We start from the raw sequence: 15,867 nt of genomic DNA on the forward strand, positions 1-15,867 counted from the left end.
TGAACTTAAGTAGAGTAGACTTCTAATAACGTATAAAGACTATAACCTATATACCTTTTTTTAGTGTTAGGAAGTGTTTCAGAAGTTCATTCTGGAAATGTTTGGATTTCATGAACTAGTTTTCTAAAACTGGTACACATTAGTGTTTCTACATTTGACCAGCCTTAATAAATTATACAGACATGTTATTGTAGCAAATCAGCAGGGTCAGGGAGTTACAATCAAAGATATACATCTGTAAACTGAACTTACTTCATGTCTAGTCCTAATTAAAAAAAGATTTAATTTAAAAAATTTCTTTCAATTCAAAGGAAATGCCCTTTTTTCACTGTAGACCCATACTGAATAAAATAATAATAATGGATTGGAATTATATAGCGCTTTTCAAGACACCCAAAGCGCTTTACAATGCCACTATTCATTCACACATTGGTGGAGGCAAGCTACGGTTGTAGCCACAGCTGCCCTGGGGCAGACTGCCATCGGCCCCTCTGACCAACACCAGTAGGCAGTAGGGTAAAGTGTCTTGCCCAAGGACACAACGACCAGGACAGGGAGCCCGGGGATCGAACCGGCGACAGATGCGCTTCCCAACCCCCTGAGCCACGGTCGCCCGTAATAGCAAATTCTCTATTAATTCATTCTGTTTGGTTTTTTTTTATGGTGGGTCTATTACTTATTTTGGTGTAGCATGGCAGGTCAGCAGTGAAGTCTATCGGTACGAAGGCTGTAAAAATGACGATGATTCAGATCTCTGGACCCTCAGTTTGGACTTTCATGATGTGATCAGTTTTTAAGCTTGAAAACCAGAGGAAAATCTACATTTATACTTTACGTCTTTGCAGTAGTCACATTTTGCAAAGTGGAATGGATGGCCTGATTTTGACCGCTGGGCTGTACCTTTGAAAGCCCAGACCTGGTTGATAACTATGTCTGCTGTTTGGGTGACTGGACAGATAAGATTGATAGCTTTATTTATTTTATTTTTTACTCTAAACAATTACCTGTTACAGCACGATTGATGGCAACTGTAAAACTAAATTAAACAACAAAGCTACTATGAGACCTCCTTGCATACAAGTGGTCATGCAATCCATAATTAATAGATAAATATTGATTTTAACCACGTTACATTTTCCCTGAATCCAGTTTTTTTGTTTGTATTTGTATTTTCAAACTGTGTGTTGTCCTACCTTGGCCTTCTTGCTGGGTTCTCGCCCTTGACCCTTTAATCTCTTGGAAGTGGAGAAAGTGTACTCAATGTCTCCTTCCTTAAAGTCATAGGGATCGTCCCCATTATCCCGAAGTGCCTCCACACCTGGCTGCTGGAACAGGCCCAAAGTTTGGATGTGTTGCCTCACTCTCTCCTCTGAGATCTTAAATCTCTTGTGCGCCTGTGCGTATAGTCTAAAGGAGACAAAAAAACAAGGTTATTCTTCTGCGTTCTCATGTACCATACAAATGCACTAAATTCCCAGTATTTTCAGTATACTTCCAAATATTATTTCCCCAACACTGGTGCAACTCTCCTACCTTTTAAGCGAAGCTCCCTCGATGGTTGTGTCTGTTGTCACTTCCTCTAGTTTATCAATGGGGAGTTCAGAGGGTCTAAAGTCAGTCTTATCAGTCCTGGGAGTCCTGAAGCCTCTCCACCAGCCAGCCCCGCTCTCCCTCTGCCTCAGCAGAGCTGCATACACAGCTGTCTCGCTAGTAATCACCCCCAATCCTGAAGCGCCATCTTGACAGACGGGCATATCCACAGGCCCATCCATAGCCTCTGGGTCTTGTACCCGGGGATGCGGGCTAAGGGTGGGTGGAAGTGGAGATACTGGTGAATGGAGAAGGGACTCGGGGGCTTTTCTGCCATTGGAGTGGGGCTTGGAATACTTGCAGGTTGGCAGAGTGGCCAGGGACTCTATGGGTGGATCCAGTGCCACGAGGCCACCGAGCTGGGGCCCTCCTGGAGAGTCCTGTTCCAGAGGACTCTCCTGTGTGACAGACAGACGATGGTGGAAAGGAATAACAGCTGGCCTCTTGGACTGTTTGTCACCCTTTTCTGTCTTGTCACTGGTCTTGTGTTTGGGCAGGGAGGGAGTGTATAATGATGGGCCAGAAGACTGAGTGGGGTTGGCACTAGTTTGGGAATTGGCAGTAGACGCAGTGGTCAGATTCGACTTCTGCTGCTTTAACCTGAAACAAAAATAAATAGCAATCTACTTAAAATTCTATGAAAAGACTTCCAACTAAATTATATACCTGAAAAGTCTGTTTTTTAAAAGCATCAGCATGAAAACAAGAACACCTGAATCTAACACATTTGGAACAGCTTGGGTGCAATTCTGGAGTACCTAGAGCAGCTGCAGGGTGCTCTCGCTCCCAGATCGTTGAAATCCCACGTGGTAACTCCATTTGGCACTTCCTTTTGAGGCGTTACTTCAGTTGACTGATTCGGTCTGCGGGGAATGAACAGATCCATGAGGGCGCCAGCTCAGCTGCATCACTGAACTTCAATTATAATCCGGCCAAAGTCAGGGAGTAAACTCCAGATTTACTTACACATGTTGAGGCTGGTTGAGATAGCACTCCCTCCAGGCCTGATGGACCACCTGACAAGTCAGCTTCTTCCCAGAATGCTTTGGGCTGATGCTGGTGATACTCATGCTGCTGTCTGGTGTGGGCACACTCGAGGCCGAGGTTACGAAGCCGCTGTCCGCTGAAAAAAAAAGAAAAAAAAAGAAGAAGAGTGAAACACCGTCAATGTAAAACTGTGTAGTTTTAACATTTCAGCATGTGTGTACAACGCTGCGGCATGTCTGTGTCCCTGTTACCGGAGCATGGCTGCTCTGGTGATGTTGGTGGCGTCAGTGGCACGCTGCAGTGGTTCAGCTCTTTGTTGAGGCCCTGAGCTGTGGGAACAGGTGGAGGCTGCTCCACTGGTAGGTCTCCTTGGGCAATTAGCACGAAAGCAGATGGGTAGGTCATTCTTACTCCACCTGAGAATACAAGAAAAGAGGATCTGCTGTTATAGGATACATTTAAACGCTGGCTTAATTTTTTAAATGGGCACCATTTCTAGATATTGCTAATAATTAACCTTACATAAATAAAGAGGCTGTATAATGTCTGGTGCTTTTCTGTTAATGTAATTACCCACTTTCGTACTCACCGGTCATGAAAACACAATCAAATCTAAAATCCTTTTGTACTCACTCCTTCAGTATTATTTCTGGCTTTCCTCTTTAGATGCAAAGCAGTTTTAATTGTAATCAGGTCAAACCAAAGCTGTGGAATCAGACTGATTAGACAAAGCTGTTAGAGTAACTCCCCGGGGTTTTCTACCTCAACTTCACTTCACTATTCTTCCTTTCTGTCAGTCCTGCTCTCTCCTCCCCTGCCTTCCAGTCACTTCCTGACTTCTGCTCTTTGATAACTGACTGTAAGGATCATTGCAGTATAAGCACCTCATCCACTAATACCTCAGCTCAAACTGCCTGGGAGTCTACATGAGGACAGAGGATAATTAATGTGATGCTGATCTCTTGGTGTTTGCTCTAGTTCCTTCTCATCTGAAAGAACTGCAGTCCTCTTTACTAAGTACTGCTTTTTGGTAATATTTTATGCAGGATATGAGTTTCATTGCAGACTGACTGCACAGCAAAAGTTTTTTTCCTTCTTTTTTTTGCATTGATTAGGTGACCCTGAATCCTCCCTTAGTTATGCTATAATAGGCCCAGGGTGCTGGGGGTTCCCATAATGCACTCAGTGTTTCTTCTTCACTCACCTCTTTGACTCTCTATCTGTTTATACACCACTCTGCATTTAATCATTAGTTATTATTATTTTTTGGCTCTCTTCCACACCTTCAGCAGGCCTGTCTCCCTCACCTCATCCCCCAGACAGTCAGAGCAGATGGCTGCCCCTCCCTAAGCCTGGTTCTGCTGGAGGTTTCTTCCTGTTAAAAGGGAGTTTTTCCTTCCCACTGTTGCCAAGTGCTTGCTCACAGGGGGTCATCTAATTTGGGGGATTTTCTCTATATTATTGTAGCATCTTAGCCTTACAATAAAAAGCACCTTGAGGTTAGTGTTGTTGTGATTTGGTGTTATATGAATAAAACTGTACTGAACTGAATTGCATACCATTTTAAATCCAATGTCTTTTTCACCACCATTGCTTTTCCATACCTACAACGACCTCCACCGCCACGTGACTGTTGCGATCATAGGCCTGGCTTGTTTCCTCTTTTTCCTTCTCTCCACCTCCCTCTTTCTGCTGAAGTACCATGGGGTAGAAGTAACTCCACTCCTCCATCAGCTTCCGCACTGCTGGATCACTCATCTTATAGGCCTGACCTGTAAGAGTGCCGCTCAGACCGTACGGACTCAGGATCACTGCATAGATAAATTAATAATGCAGAGAAAGAAACAAAGTTTACACATCAGTAGCTCTGAACCATTTTATTATTTTTTTCTGCATTGATTTTTATTTTCTTTGCACAGCAAACCTTTAGTGATAACTGCAATGCTGAAATACTTACTCTTGGTTTGTGCTATTTATACTTCTACCACTGGTAGAATTGGACTTTTTACACATATAACACACAAGAAGAAGCACCTAAAATATAAGATATTACTTTTAACGAAGCAATCTGAAAGTACAGTATGTAAAATACTTTGTAACCAACGGGATCCTCACTAGGCTATTTAACCTCTCCCCGACTGGTGCCACTGTTCCCACCTGTCTGAAGGCCTCCACTATCATTCCTATCCCCAGAGAACTAGTATAGACAGCCTCAATGACTACAGACCTATAGCCTTCACGTCTGTAGTCATGAAGTGTTTAGAGCAGATAATGTCTCAGCACATCAGAGACTGTCTACCCCCTGTCCTCAACCCCCACCAGTTTGCTTACAGAGCAAATCGGTCCATGGAGGATGCCATCACCATCACCCTTCACAAAGCGCTGAGCCATCTGGAGAACAGGAAGAGCTACATGAGGATGCTCTTTATGGACTACAGCTTCCTAACCAGCCGGCCTCAATTAGTCCGAAGCTGAACATCCTTAAAAACAAAGAACTCATAATTGACTTCAGGAGGCACAGACAGGTCCACTCCAATCTGATTATAAAGGGAGAACAGGAATCTGTCTCCACCTTCAGGTTTCTGGGCACCCACATCTCTGCTGACACCAACGACCTGCTGAAGAAGGCCCAGCAGTAGCTGCACTTCTTCAGTGTCCTGAGGAAAAATAAGCCTGACCAGAAGCTGCTGCTGGTCTTCTACCACTCCTCAGTGGAGAGCGTGCACTCCTGCTGCCTGGGTGTTTTGGTACACAGGGGCTACAACAATGAAGGGTGCTCATACAGTGATTAACACAGCCCAAAAAGATCACTGGCTGCCCTCTGTTACCCCTGGAGGCCCTCGCCAGATCATCTTCTCTCAGGAAAACCAGGGCCATCACAGGTGACAGCATGAACCCCACTCACCACCTGTTTGACCTGCTGCCCTCAGGTCAATCAGGTCCCACACCTCCAGACCCTAACCCTAACACCCCAACCCTTCCACTGGGCCATTTGGACTGTTAACAAACACTGTTAACAAAGCCATGGTCTGAGTAGCCCCCATCACTCAGGCCACTCTATTCAGACCAATTCTTTCTTCTATTGTGTGCCTTTTTTTTGTTTTTGTATATAGGATATATATGTTTATATTTTATTCCAGCACAGTTGGACCACTGACAAGAAAGGGCTAATCTATTCTATTCTAATTACATAATGATTTGTACAATGCACAAAATAGTGTCACACTCACAAGACCAAAAATAACTATTATTTGTGCATCACAACAGATTTTGCTCATTCATCCAAGCAATAAGCAGTCATGTGTCTTTGTTATTACAACTGTGCGGTAATACTAAAAACACATGACTGAACCACACTGCTGGTCTGAGTGATGTTTCATTATTATAAACAGCATGGGCACAATTGTTTTTTCAGAAACAACTCTATGGGCTACCAACAGTGATCACTTTTATTTCACTTAACTGTGGTTTCTTGAAAGTGAAAGCAAAAGCGTTCAAGATTCAAATGCTTCCTCTCTACCTGTTGCTGACTTGACAGCCACTGTCATCTCATTTTCCATTAAGGAAATTAAGAGACTTCCATTTTTACATAATAATAATCACACCTCTGTTGGATATATATCGAACATGAGGATTGCTTTGTTTTACATGCATAAGCACTAGAAGAAAAAAACAAAACATCGGGTTTGTGGTGTTACCCTGTACTGGTGTGACGGAGGTCTGCGCGAGACGGATGTGGTGTTCTGTGATGTGGTACGCAGGCTGGTGCTGGGCAATCTCCACACTTGTGCACACGTTGCTCTCTCCGTGGAGGAAGAAGGAGAAGGAACACGACAGGTGTTCGCTGAGGAGAGACGACAGTGAAGATTCAGATGATGGAATCAGGGATGAGCGTAAACAGCGTAGATATGTGGCGGCGCGCTCACTGCATGTGAGTACGTGTGTGTGAAGTGTGCTGACCACAGAGACATGGGAGTGAGTAAAGGTACACAGCCTGAACAAATAACAACAGTTCACGCTGTCCATTTTAATTACATGTAAAATTTTCAGTGTAACACAATTAATTTTAAAATTTAAATTTAAAAATGTTTAAAAAGTAAAACATGAAGTTGCCTTTTAGGCCACAGAATAACAAATGAGAGCATTTCTGCAAATAGCAATTTAGAGAGCAGCCTCAGAATGGATCTTGGTAAAAGCCTCGCTGACTCCACCTTCATTGATCATCTTCATCAGTTACCAGATATGCTCCTTATTGCAGGTATAAATCCTCATTTGCTTATGAGTGATTGTGGTGACTACATGTTTACATTTTGCAGCGCTCTCTTTATTACACAGCCTGGGCATAGTTCATCATATTTTTCTTTTTTTTTTAATCACAGAGGATAATTGCTGGGGCCTTATTACAATCTATGTACCAGTGGGCGGGCTGGACATCATCACAAGTACCTCGACAGCTTCACTGATGTATATTTTTAATCTTTAAACTTCCTTGCTACCTTGGTTTATAGATATCAGACTGACAATAAAGTCAGCAGGTACTGTAATCTTCTTGCGATTACCCTGCTGCCTATGCAATATCCCTTCTGCCCCGAGGGAGCTTGACCTCCATTTGAGTCGTAATGGATCATCAAATTCAATAAAATGGCCAGCTCCACAGTCACTCATTTGGGCAGAGCTTAAAACGCAGTCTAAGGAGACGGCCTCCAGATGGCGCTGAATGCACCCTAAGACAGAGCAGGCCAATTTTTTTTCCGCTTCATAAACATTCCTGATGCTCCTGGAGAAAAAAAACACACATACCCTCCTAACAGCAGGTGGTTTGAACACAGGTCGGCACAATCACAGGAGAAGAGCAGAGCTGAAGCACATGCATATGCATGCACTGGGCTGCGACAAACGGGCGCACAGGCGCATGTCGCCTCCACACCTACAGGCGCTGCCCCACTGTCTCCCTCACGCACGCACACACAGACAGACAGACACACACAGTTCATCATCTCTGCAATTCACATCTCTGCAAGACATGACTCAAAATTATTTCAATGTCACTGTCCTCCAACCTTGTCCTCACTGCATCATCCCACCATATGAAGAGCTATATATAGCTGCATGGGGAAGTTCAGGCAAACAGCTGCAAGTCATGAATACCGCTCATGCACATACGCAAACAACTACAATTATCACTGAAGGATCTTTAGTGTCTCCACTCTTACATGCTTTGATTCTGAATGTGTTCACTCTTTCACATAGTTTCAGCACTTGGTTGGATTAGTAAGTTTTTATTTATTTATTTATTTAAATATTTTATGGTCCATCAACTGTCTGATTGGCTGATTGACTCTTGATTGGTTAACTGTACACAGTCCTGCACAAATAAAATAAGGCTGTTGAAGGCTGTTTATTGCCCTCTTATGCTTGTAATTTATTTTATATCATTATTTATATATACACAAAAATATGACTCCCGTAAGGACTCTTATAGACAGCCGAGACCTAATCGCAGGGAATCACTGTAGAGAAATATCTCTCTTTAACTATCCGTCTGTAACTCAGACATTGATCCAGCATAATTAAGGGCTGGATCCTTCTGATATCTCAGCTCAATTTACTGTGCACTGATACCGACTTGTTCACAATGGGGCAGCCAAGTAAGTGCACTCGAAAAAAGTGAAAACGTTGCAGGGAGACGAGGAAATATTTGCTTGTGCAAAACATGCCGACCGATAAAGCAATCAATGAAGCCAATAACTAGTGCGCAACAATTGCAACAAAGGAACTCTCGTAACGGCAATAAATATGCGATCATATGCAAGTCAGGGAAAAGCAGAACTACAGAAAGAGCATCAAGCTGTAGGGCTGACGCAGCTGGGAGATTGATGCTCCCTGTCCTTTTACAAAGGGCATTTTCCTGCACAGTAAGCGACTGTGAGTGTGTGTGGACGCACTGGGCTCCTTGCATCCTCTGGGGCATTTGTGCAGTCGGCAGGCATGTGTGTGCAAGAGAATGGGAGACAGAGATGCGAGGCAGCTCTCTGTGCTGGGCTGTATGAGTACAGGTATTAATAAATGAAGAGGAGTGATGGTTGAGACTTGCCTAAGGGCTGACAGTACAGGAGGAGAGATAGAGAGAGGAGACAGAGAGAGTGAGAAAGGGAAGGCTGAGAGTGGGATGAGAAGAAAGAAGCGGGAGCGTGAGGGGGAAGAAAAGGGAAGACAGAAGGAGAAGAAGATGGAGAGAGCGAATTAAAGCCTGCATGGGTAAAATTGAGACAAAAGGGGGGGTGGGGGACGGAAGGATGGAGAGGAAATTAGGAAGACAAGGAAAAGAAAGATGGAGTTAAAATGAGGCGTGAGAGCAAAACAAGTGTGTGAGAGAAAGAGGAAGAAGTGAATAATTCAGCGCCACACTCTGCAATTGCTGCACACATATCGATGAGATCAGAGTTTTAATGGGTGGCTACTGAGCATACTTTTATGGTGAAATCAATCAGGAAATGTAGAGTCAGACAACACAAAGAGACACACCGCACACTGTTTGTGCGGTTTCATGTGCATGTTATGTGCCCACAATAAGAGGTAACGGTATAAATGTAGTTGAAGCGAATGTATTATGTATGTGCAAACATGCAAATGCCTTATGCATGCAGAAAGTGGCATTAAATGCAAGCACAGCTAATGCAACAACGACAACATACGGTCTAAATGCTGCACGCATGTTTGAAGGGACTGTGTTTTGGCTCGTGTGACAACGTGTGTCTTTTTACCCGATCACAACAGTACCAGCCAGCCAGCCAGCAGGGAAGCTGGTTAATGTCTGACATGCATCATGGACTTGACACAGACACACACACACACACACACATCTGTGCATATAATCACATGCACACAAAATAATAATGTTTATCTCGGTTGTTGGGCTGCTCTCATGTCTAACCCAGGAGACACAAAGATAAAGCAAGATTAGATTAAAGGAGATACAAAGCATTAAGCATTACAATCACAATGCGCAAGGCACACAAGGCTCCTGTTTCCACTCTTAGATGCACTCCCAAAGCCCATGATGTGATAATTATGTTTAGATATAATCAACTGTAGTTACATGCACAAAACACACATATCAGTATTTTTCTTAAGATTCTCTGAAATCTAGAGGGATTAATCTGCTTAATCTGCGCTCATACTGTTTTGTCTGTTACCAGCAAAACTGAGAGTTAAACTAACGGTTACCATGTTCCTTCTCACAGTCTAACCTTTCCCACACAGTTGCACGAGTGTACACATTCCTCTGGTGCACACAGGCCACTGTGGAGGATGTTTGCACTCCTGTGAGCTCTTGTTAGGAGCGTGTACACACACGCTCCGAAAGTCCTCTCACTGCTGAATTGCTGAAATTACGGCAAACAAATCTAACCAAGCCACCTACCATGCATAACGCATAACAGACTCAGACATATGCTGCTGCATGTACAACACCACTATTAAAAGTAACATAGGGGCACATGCGGTAAGTTTGATGTATTATTCAGCGGCCCCTGGTGAGTGGCCTTAGCTAGTGTTGCTATCACAATCTTTGTGTTCAAACAATCCTCAAATGAAAAGGTGTGATGTAGACAAAAAAAAAAAAGCACAAAGATTGATTGATTGTTTTGGGTTTTTTTTTTACAGAATCTCTGCAAACGCTCAATCCAATCATTACCAAGTGGCTAAAAAAACTTCAATGTGAGCCAATACAGGCTTTTACTTCATATCTATGATCTAATTAAAAACAGAGGGAAGGGGTCTGGTTTTAGGTTGTTGCTCTGATGTATCACCATCCTCTCTATTGATCTGTATGTTTTTTTCTCTCCTCCTTCTTGAACTCTCTCGCATGCTCTCTGTGGTTTCTCACCTGGTAATATAAGAAATCTGGGTTATTGCGCATCGCATGTTCTCTGCATTTTGTCCATAGGGAGGCTGAACACGCACGTGGAAAACGTTTCAAAAGGAGAAAATACAAACCTCTCAATAATCCAAATGATTAACAAGCCCTCTGATGACCACTGATGATCACTTAATTCTGGAAATGATACTATCAGTATCATTGTCTTGTGTTAAATTAATAATTTTATAGCTCACAGTGCATTTAGTCAACCAATGAGCCATTGTATAGACTTTTAGCTAGTTCATGAAAAGAAATAGAGACAGGAACATTAACATAAAGTAGTCAAAATTCATGACTGACTGCTGAAGTTTAAGCGATTAAGCTTTAATCGCTTTTGTTGTCAATTTTCACTACAAACAGTTGTTTCAGAGTCATTTGCAAGCCAGCCATTATTTTTCTCCAGTGCAATACTGTACCGTGTAGTAAAATATAATAATTTGGCTCTAAAAAAAGTATGAAAATACAGCGGCTCAGAAACAGTTGCATGAACCTTTGAGTTTTTCCTGCATACAAAAAATAAATAAATAAATAAACTCAAGCACTTTTCCCGTATTTTCCTGGTAAATAGACTCCAAAGCTACAGGAATACTGCTGTAATTATCATCTGAACAACAGCTCTGAACATCCCACTTCCACAGTCATGTGGTCTAGCTGCTAAATCTTCAACACTCATCTCGGTCAAAAACACAAACAATCAAAGCTTAGACTAAAATACGATTTGAAATTTTGCCGTTCATTCACTTTTTTGTGCTCGCCCGCGCAGAAATGAGAAAAATCGACAGCAAATTATTGGATGAAATAAGTAGGAAGGGAAAAAGTACAGAAAACTCCCAGCAGCTAAACTTTAAAGAGCCGATTTAAACAAATTAAAATACAATGATTTAATTTAAGCAGCTAATTCGCCTGAAATGATCCCACATCTGGGATACAGACTTCCTCCCAGTTGCAGTTTTACATATATGATCAGTTTTTTAACCTTTTTTTTCTAATAGCTCAAAAAACAAAGAATATATATGTGCAAAAAATTCAAAGCTGATCCTTTCCCCCACTTTCACATTAGTATTACTCTCCACACAATAATGAGGATAAAGAATGTGTTACTGCGTCTGTTGCAGTGAGGGAGGGGGTGGTTGCATACTTACAATGAAAATAAATTAGGTCATCAGATTGTTTATATTTGTTTTGGGGTTTTTTTGCTAACTTGTTTGTGTTGTTTGTGAATGAATGTGACTGAATTTATTTATTTTTAAGCTAGGACTCCATAAAACCCAATTCCAGCCTCGCTCCTCTCCTGCTCATGCAGTTAACCGTGGCATCTGAACTGTATAACCATAAACAAAGACTGGTAAATTATTTCACAGGTTAAAACTGAGATGTAGCAAAGGTACATGGAGAATTTTCAGAATGTGAAGGATAAGAGATGACAGGGGGGGAAAGATCTTTTTTCTCCTTTCATTTCTTTATGTTATGTTTTTATTTCTGGAGATTCTGTGACCTTGTGGTGTGGCCTAACACCAGATGTCTGTTGCCTAGGAGATGGCTCATATCTCAATGTCACTTATCCCTGAGGAGAGGAGAGGAGAGGAGAGAAGAGGAAGAGGGGAGGACCTGCAGTGTGTTTTAAAAAGCTTGTTCTGTCAGGTCAGGTAAGAATTTCTGAGATTTAAAAAAATATATATTTAGGTAGGTGATGCAGCTCGTGTCTGTTTTATAGCCATGCTACACTAAAATAACCACATTATTTATGCATGAGTATATAACCATTAGTGAAATTAAAGCACCAATATTAACAAGCATACTGTGTACTGCACTTGACATGCATAGAATTGACTGAACTAATGAGAGAGACAGACTCTAATACAACCATTCAGCCGTCTATAGTAATGATTAATTTATGACCCCCTACTTTCACTGAGCCCCACCACACACACTGAGCCTCCACCCCACTCTTCCTCCCTCTCACGCTTCTCCTCTCATGCTCTCCCCTGTAACTCTCTCCCCTCAGCGTCTGATGCAATGCGTTACCAACCCAGAGTGCTTTCCTCTCATTCAGACACAAAGAGAGCAGGAGTGTTGGGTTAAGAAAGGAGGGGTTGACGTTTGTGTTGTTGTTGGTGGCGGTGTTGGTGGGAGTGGGGGTGGGTGGGTGGGAGGAGTGGGTTTGGGAATGTTCTCCTGGATGCGCCGATTCCCGCTGTGCCCCAGGGACACATACGAGATAAACACCAGATAAGCCTGACAAAGGCAGCAGCGCCAAGGCGCAGGAGTTGGCACGAAGAGGCAGCATGCCATTGATATTAGCACCAAAGCGCCCCCTGTTGGGGATAAAAAGGCACAGAGTGGAAGTGAAGAGGAGACAAAGGAGGTGGTAACACAGCTGAGGCGGGAGGTCACTGTACGCCTAACTGAGCAATGTCCCCCTCATGGCACGAAAACACTGATGGCCAGAGATCTGCAGGGGTTTTTAGGACTCACACTGTCAAGTGTGGGGCAACAGTGCAATTGTGGGAACAAGGGATGGTTTCTGTGTGTGTGGAGAATGAGGGAGGGGGGAGGCTGTGTGCTGGAAGTGAGCTGTGGAGATATGTGGCAAGTGCAGGCACAAAATGTACAGACATCTATAAAACACTTGTATTTGTTTGTGTGAGCGTTCAAGTACATTTCTCTCCGTCTCCGTCTCTGTCGTCCCTCGCAGGACTTGTAATAATTCACAGAAAGAACAAGTCAGGATTGGCATAGCAGGGGGGCGTACCAGCTGACAACATATTCAAACAGAGCTGTCGAACTCAAGAGGAATTACATGATGTGCAAAAGTCACACACACGCAAACACAAAAAAAGCACGGCAAATGTTCAAACGCCGAATGTGTATGAATGTCCACTTACAGTAGGACACACGTAACAGCGTCTTCACACCGCCCTACTGCCCACATATAATTTAATTAATCTCCAATAACGAGATATGTGATCACTGCTAGCTCTACTTACTAAGATGTACTGTTTGCATGGGTTGTTGATTTGTTGTATACTTGTACGTCATTTGTATATTGTGCAGTTTCATGGTGCCATCATGGGGTCTACAGAGATAAATTTATAGTTTTGCTAAAATTGGGAATCTTACATTAATATGCAAAAGTCTTGCGCAAACCGTGATTTATTTATATTCTTGTAAAGTGCTCTCCATGCCTTCTTTGGACACTCATTTGACTCATTATCACTTGAGTTCTTGTACACGGCCATTTCTAGAGGAATGTGTTTTGTTTGTGTTGCTTGCTCGTCAGTCTTTGACTCATGAATCATTTAAGCATAAAACAAACACCTAACTCAAGAACGGAGTCAGAATCAGAATTACGTTTTAACGCCAAGTTTGCCTGGTACAGAACACTGGTACAGAAATAGAATATAGTGTTGAAGAGTGTCTACACATAACCCATTTTGAATTGTATCTTTTGTATTATTTATATTTTAATAGTACATTTGTATTTTTCTATACAAATGTATAGAAAAATACAAATGGGATTCACTTTGTTAGAATACAAAGTGAATCCCAAAGAGCAACTCGCTGAAAATTATGCAAATCTTGGCATGGTGTGGAGTGTATTCTTAAAAAATTTGCGGAAACTGGAAATGTGAAGGATAAAAGAGGAAACAGCTGGACTGAAAAACGGTCTGCGGCAGATGAACTGAATCTGAAAGTCATGTCCTTAGGAAACAGGAATAAAAATCCAGCAAAGACCTGACACGGTACTTGAGAAATGCACCTGACCCTTCAGTTGATCCATCTACTGTTCACTTAAGCCTCATCAGAGATGATCGCAATGAAAGGGTGTCTGTCAAGAAGCCACTCTTAAGGAAGGGAAACAAGAAGAAAAGGCTGGCGTTTACCAAATTACACGAGAAATGGATTAAAAATCAGCGGCAACAGGTCTTTTCACATTTTCCAAGATCAAAACTTTTGCACAGTATATATGGTTTATACTGAAATCCACTCACATGAACTGTCCCTGAAAAAAATCCATATTTTTTTTAAATTTACCACATCATTACTTTGTAGTCACTCTTTTACCAGAACAAACGCAAACGTATAGCATTTGTAAAAAACAGCTGTTACCAGATGTTTCAAATTATTACAAAGTCACACATCAAAGGCCCTGACTGGACTGGAGGATAATAACATTTGTTGGGGGGTTTCTTGTTTACAGCAAGCCATAACACATCACCAGTATAACACATGACCTCAAAAAAAGAGGAAGAAGAAAATGTTAAGAATCTATTGCCGAAGCTGCATGCCTTTATAGCTGGACTCTCCTGCCCTGAATGCATTACCCCATTGGGAAAAGTTAAACAGGCCCTTGGAAAGCAAACATCCCCTCTGAAACAAACCTGTACTACTTCCAAACATTTGAACCAGAGGCAGCAAAAGGTTTGCTACACAGTATCAAAGTATCTGATAGTACGATGGAGCCAAGTTATATGCTCGTGGAGCTCAAGCATGGCCATTCATACTTCATTAAAATGATTAACCAATAAAGAAACAATTGAAGGACGAAAATGTTGCTGTTTTTTTTTTCCTTTTTGGTTTTTTGTTTTGTTTTTCCAGCTGAAAGTTCTGAAAACAGACATTTCTCTGTCAGTTAGCAAAATCTTTCTGTTTTATAATTACAAGACAGCCTGGCCAATCAGCTACCAGAACGTTTTCTGTAATTTGACACATTTATTTCTTACAATTTAAGCCCAAACAGACTTCTATTATTAATTACAGCAGATTTTATTTATCACATATAAAAATCGAGCAGCATTATTGAAATTGCACTTCTTTTCTTATATTAATGCATCTCAGGGATTAAATGTGTCAATAAACTTCTTTACACTGACAGAAATGGGGGATTTCAGCGCTCTGGCACATGTGAGATCAAAGAGAGCTTTATGTGCACATGATGTACAAAGAGCTTGGCATCCCTGACTTAACGTTTCTATTTCTATTTCATTTATAGTTTTTGTTTTCAATTCACTTTAGTTCATTGTCCCTCAGTTCCTATAAAAGTTACTGCTAGTCTTCCCCCTCCTCCATGCACCTCAGAAGCTGCGCCAGAAACTACTACTGAGCCAACACAAGCCGCCAGAGCTTCAGTGCTCATTCTAATATGTTATTTATAAGCATTTTTAAAAAATATTAGAGGGACGAGCTTGTTATAGAAGTTAAGAGGTTTTATCTTCATATGCACAGTGGAAATATACACAGCAACCTACACTAGGAAAATTGTATTTCGCCGATCTCTCCCTTCACAGAAAAAAATTCTAAAAATTCTAATGAAAATAAAAAATAAATAAGAAACTTTGGAAAAGAAAGTGGAAGTCATACATGTGCAA

General features: G+C 41.9%; 1 protein-coding gene across 5 annotated transcripts in view; it reads right to left on the bottom strand.

Annotated features, from left to right (window-relative positions):
• Nucleotides 1-15,867, bottom strand: part of LOC146383800 (mediator of RNA polymerase II transcription subunit 13-like) — an 89,043-nt gene that overhangs the window by 13,910 nt on the left and 59,266 nt on the right. For 4 of the 5 annotated variants that reach the window (XM_084935263.1, XM_084935260.1, XM_084935262.1 and 1 more), the window contains 7 exons: nt 6,276-6,421; nt 4,182-4,388; nt 2,829-2,993; nt 2,557-2,713; nt 2,349-2,453; nt 1,534-2,190; nt 1,194-1,407 (listed from right to left, as the gene is read on the bottom strand). In XM_084935263.1, coding sequence (XP_084791389.1) covers nt 1,194-1,407; nt 1,534-2,190; nt 2,349-2,453; nt 2,557-2,713; nt 2,829-2,993; nt 4,182-4,388; nt 6,276-6,421 — 1,651 coding nt within the window. Of the gene's footprint in view, nt 1-1,193; nt 1,408-1,533; nt 2,191-2,348; nt 2,454-2,556; nt 2,714-2,828; nt 2,994-4,181; nt 4,389-6,275; nt 6,422-7,377; nt 12,619-15,867 lie in introns of those variants that run through there. The other variant, XM_084935264.1, reaches the window with a different exon arrangement.

Source organism: Perissodus microlepis, chromosome 7 (assembly GCF_051167445.1).
Source record: "Perissodus microlepis isolate ML-2025 ecotype Zambia chromosome 7, ASM5116744v1, whole genome shotgun sequence".
In the NCBI taxonomy this organism is placed as follows: domain Eukaryota; kingdom Metazoa; phylum Chordata; class Actinopteri; order Cichliformes; family Cichlidae; genus Perissodus; species Perissodus microlepis.